Raw genomic sequence first — 5,108 nt, 5'->3', positions numbered from 1 at the left:
CCCTACCCTACCACTACCACCATCACTACTACTACTATTACTACTACTACTACTACTACTACTACTACTACTACTACTACTACTACTACTACTATATAGGCCCGTGAACACCCAGATTAGAATTGATCATCTCAGTAACCCATGCTTGTCGTAAGAGGCGACTAACGGGATCGGGTTGTCAGGCTCTCTGACTTTGTTGACACATGTCATCGTATCCTAAATGTGTAGACCGATGCTCATGCTGTTGATCACTGGATTGCCTTGTCCAGACTCGATTATTTACAGACAGTCGCCATATAGCTGGAATATTGCTGAGTGCGGCGTAAAACTAAACTCACTCACTACTTCCAGGACGGTATCGGTACACATATACTATACTACATCCATGTTGTCAAGCCGAGCATTCAATCGCAGTACAACATTGGCTTAGAGGGATTACCAGGGGTAGTCATAGCGGCAGTAATACACTCAGACTGACACGTCAAGAGCATGTAAGTCAGCAGGTCTAATCCCGGCCTTGGATTACACAACCCAGCGTTCAGGACCTGTGCACCCCCCTGCCTACCCGGCTTATCCCACGCTTACAAGATAAGCGGCATTTATAGCATGATTGTCAATAATGCAGGCAAATAAGATCAGATGAGATCTCGTAAATCAGGAAGAAATGAATGATTTAGTGACAAGCACAATGCAGAATTTAATACGGAACTCAGGACAAATGCCCTAAAGTCTGTATGTTTAAGTCGGGACGGTGGGGTAGCCTAGTGGTTAAAGCGTTCGCTCGTCACGCAGAAGAAATATAGACAGTCGCTATAGACATATTTGTTCGATTCCCCACATAGATACAATGTGTGATGCACATTTCCGGACCCTCCGTCGTGATATTGCTGGAATATTACTAAAAGCGGCGTAAAACTAAGCTCATTCTCTGTCAATGCGATTTCAGTTTTTTGTCAATATATTTTATTATCATAATTTTCATATGTTTTTAAAGCAGAATTCTATCACCTAGTGGATGAAACGTATAGAAGTTCATAAAACTTAATTGAAATATAATTATTCTTGGCTTTTAATTTCCGCCTAACGAGTCCATTCAGTCCTTGCTACAGTCAATGTGTAAAATGCGATTCAGTCTGTTTACAGGTTTATTTCAAAATATGATATTATCATAACGAATTCCAAATGGTTTAACTTAATTCCATAACCCAGTGTATGGAAGGTATAGGGGGTATGGAAAGCGAAACTCACATATAAGTATTCTTGGCTTTTAAGGCCAAACGAGTCCATTATGACGTTTAAAGTCTTAAGTATGTTTTAGGCAGTATATCAAATGCGGGGACACATGCTAGTTTGTGAAATGGCTGAAATAAACAGGCAATTTGTATATTGAATGATATCATAAATATTGACTAAACATGTGCGTAATTACAGCCGTAATTAATGTCGGTTCAGAGTTAATGTTGTTTTATTACATAATATACATATTCACATCTGAATATCTTAGATGCGTTTTGTAGGAAACGAGATTTGTAATTCGACAATCAAAACGATTTATGAAAATATTTGCGCTGATTTTATAAAAATAACTCCAAAGCACCAAGTGTGTACTTTGTTTTGGACGTCAGTATAGTACGTACAGTGAGTGAGTGAGTGTGTAAGAACAGTTTTACGCCGCTTTTAGCAATATTCCAGCAATATCACGGGCGAGGACACCAGAAATGGGCTTCACACATGGGCCACCCCATCCATGGGGTGGTACTTACAACTGAGAACGGGTATCACATATGTTTACGTCCTTAACACTACGTTGTTTACTAAAACTCATTTTAGCTATGAAACTCAGCTTATGGATAAATATTTATCACTAAACGAAAACTGACATGATATTTAACCTAGTCATCCTTCATCTCACTTCCTTAGCTCGTCTTCAGTCCAGCCAATAGAGCTGAAGTCTCATTGTGTCATGGACAAGCATCTGTTATCTAGTAACCGAGATTAAATATTTACTCTCATGTTTTATTCGTCTTGGCTATTGATAGTTTTCTCTGCGTATTCAAAGTGTATTCTTCCTTGAACCTGCTGGGTATCTGTATGTCGGGGAACGATTTGCTTACAATTATTTTTCATATATTTCTAACGTGCATCTGCCTCCAAGTCTTCCAACATCACATAAGCTAATAAGGGCGACATCTGACTAAGTTTCAATAAACAATACATAAAGCCTAAAAATGTTATCCATCAAACGTGTCATGTATTCAAGCAAGACATGGCAGCCAATACCACCAGTCTGCAGGAGAGTTTATACATTTGCAATGCCTACATTCGTTCACTAACTATAGATCTACAGGTAAGCAATCTGAAACAGCTTCATGCTGTAATTACTCCCTCGTTGTGGTATTCTTTTTACAACCGAGTTAATGTTTAAGAGATAATTAACTTGTAGCGATTTATCGTGCATATTTTATCAAATACGGTGCTTAGCTGAGGTTATTCGGTGGTGGGGTAGCCTAGTGGTTAAAGCGTTCGCTCGTCACGCCGAAAACCTGAGGTCGATTTCCACATGGGTACAATGTGTGAAGCCTATTTTCTGGTGTCCCCGACGTGATATTGCTGGAATATTACTCAAATCTGGGTAAAACTAAACTCACCTCTGCCAACTCACTACTGAGATAATGACAAAGAAACACAATTTACATTCATACTGACCAGGTTACGTTGTTATTAGTCGAGGAAAAGTCTGTCTATAGTCAACCAGGTGTCCTATCGATCGCCATGACGTGCGAGCTTCCTTATAAGAGCGCTTGTTTGTAAAAGGATAGAAGGAAAATGGCCTTTGTCGATCTTTTGATACATATAAGGAAGATCTATACGTAATGTGCCAAGTAGCAGCAATGCTGTAGGGATTATATTAACACCAGTTCTGTCACAGTGGATGTATTTTATTTCATGTTTAGAACTTCACAATCCATCAACGTCGGACGCAATCCTCGAGAATCTTACTGAGACACCACGTGACTTCTATTCCCCCCGGCCTTAGTATTCAAGGTGGACAGACCCCATCGATCAGGAGGTATTGATTCATAGTATCTGTGGCTGGATACTTGTACATCGGTAACTCTATAGCAGGATGCATGGACTCAGGTGTGAACGAACACACAAATCCATAATTGCGAACAATATGCATAAATAGAGCGGTCGCTGTTCAGCCGCATGGACGTCAGCTTAGTGTCGGGTGTTGGGTCTGTGGTCTGGTGATGGGTCTTGTGTTGGTAGTCTGATGTCGTGCGTTGGGTCTGATGTCGGGATGGGTGTTCCGGTGTCGGGGGTCTGGAGTCGGGGTGGGGGTCTGGTGTCGGGGGTCTGGTGTCGGGATGTGGGTCTGGTGTTGGGATGGGGTCTGGTGTCGGAATGTGGGTCTGGTGTCGGGATGGGGTGTCTGGTGTTGGGATGGGGGTCTGGTGTCGGGGAGTCGGGGTAGAGGGTCTGATGTCGGGATTAGGGTCTGGTGTTGGGATGGGGGTCTGGTGTCGGGGTCTGGTGTCGGGATGGGGTCTGGTGTGGGGATGGGGGGTCTGGTGTCGGAATGGGGGATCTGGTGACGGGATCGGGGTTTGGTGTCGGGATGTGGGTCTGGTGTCGGGGGTCTGGTGTCGGGATGGAGGCGTGGTGCCGGAGGTCTGGTGTCGGGATGGGGGTATGGTGTCGGGATGTGGGTCTGGTGTCGGGATGGAGGCGTGGTGCCGGAGGTCTGGTGACGTGTGTTGAATCTGGTGTTGTGTGTTTAGTCTGGTGTCGGTGGTCTGGTGTCGGGAGTTGGGTCTCTGGTGTCGGGTTCTGAGTCTGGTCTCGCGTTTGGGTCTGGTGTCGTGTGTTGGGTCTCGGGGGGTTCTAGGTCTGGTGTCGGGTGTTGGATCTGGGTTCGGGATAGAGGTCTGGCCTTAGGTGCTGGATCTGGTGGCGTGTATTTGGTTTAGTCTGGTGTCGGGATGTGGGTCTGGTGTCGGGATGTGGGTCTGGTGTCGGGATGGGGGTCTTGTGTCGGGATGTGGGTCTTGTGTCGCGATGTGGGTCTGGTGTCGGGATGTGGGTCTGGTGTCGGGATGGGAGTCTGGTGTCGGGATGTGGGTCTGGTGTCGGGATGGGGGTCTTGTGTCGGGATGGGGGTCTTGTGTCGCGATGTGGGTCTGGTGTCGGGATGTGGGTCTGGTGTCGGGATGTGGGCCTTGTGTCGGGATGGGGGTCTGGTGTCGGGATGGGGGTCTGGTGTCGGGATGGGGGTCTTGTGTCGGGATGGGGGTCTGGTGTCGGGATGGGGGTCTGGTGTCGGGATGGGGGTCTTGTGTCGGGATGTGGGTCTGGTGTCAAGATGGGGGTCTTGTGTCGGGATGGGGTCTGGTGCCGTGTTCTGGTCTCGGGTGCTGGGCCTGATGTTGGGGTTGTGGTCTCGTGATGGGGGGAGGGGGATCTGGTATCGGGATGGGGGTCTGGTGTTTGGTGTAGTGGTGTAGGGGTCTTGTGTACACAGCCGGACAGGGGTTAGTGTTGGGTGTTTTGTGTACGTGTCGGACTTACGGCGTGTGTAGGACGATAGGTCGGTTGTCTTGAATAGGGTTGGATCTGGTTTCGGGTAACACATTATTTATTAACAACATTATGTATACACTGGTAAGCAGTAAATCTTAAATAAACAACTGGGGGAATTGAGGAAGTCGAAGCTGGGAAACAAACCTGTGACGGTGAGTCCTAAGGCTGTTCCTGTTCACGGTACAAATCACGTATCGATACAAAACAATACAGTTATATATTAGTAAGATAATACACTCTGTCAGCATGCACTGACTTGTAGCCAGTTTTGCGTATGGATTCATATATAATTAACATGTTATGGTTGGGGTCATTCATCATCTGCCATGATGGCACCTGTCTCAGTACAGGCTACAGCGGTAATGTCCATTATATCGTGAATGGCTACAGACAGACTAGACATGCCTATGCCATCTTTACCACAGTAAATGTAACACAACCACCAGGCTGTACAGCATGATCCCAACATTTGTTAAATTAACAAGATATATTCATGATGCACAGTATTATTTCATTTTATCATC

At 45.6% G+C, this 5,108-nt stretch overlaps 1 protein-coding gene across 1 annotated transcript; it reads right to left on the bottom strand.

The window, feature by feature from the left end:
* Positions 1-3,970: 3,970 nt before the first annotated feature.
* Positions 3,971-4,636, bottom strand: LOC124275205 (extensin-like). Its single transcript, XM_046710693.1, has one exon. The coding sequence runs from the start codon at positions 4,634-4,636 to the stop codon at positions 3,971-3,973; it is 666 nt and encodes a 221-aa protein (XP_046566649.1).
* Between the last annotated feature and the right edge of the window lie 472 nt (positions 4,637-5,108).

This window comes from Haliotis rubra, unplaced genomic scaffold (assembly GCF_003918875.1).
Source record: "Haliotis rubra isolate DU_JTF1 unplaced genomic scaffold, ASM391887v1 Scf1995, whole genome shotgun sequence".
NCBI classification, from domain to species: domain Eukaryota; kingdom Metazoa; phylum Mollusca; class Gastropoda; order Lepetellida; family Haliotidae; genus Haliotis; species Haliotis rubra.
Note: the sequence above shows the minus strand (reverse complement) of the source record. Positions and strands in the feature narration are given on the sequence as shown.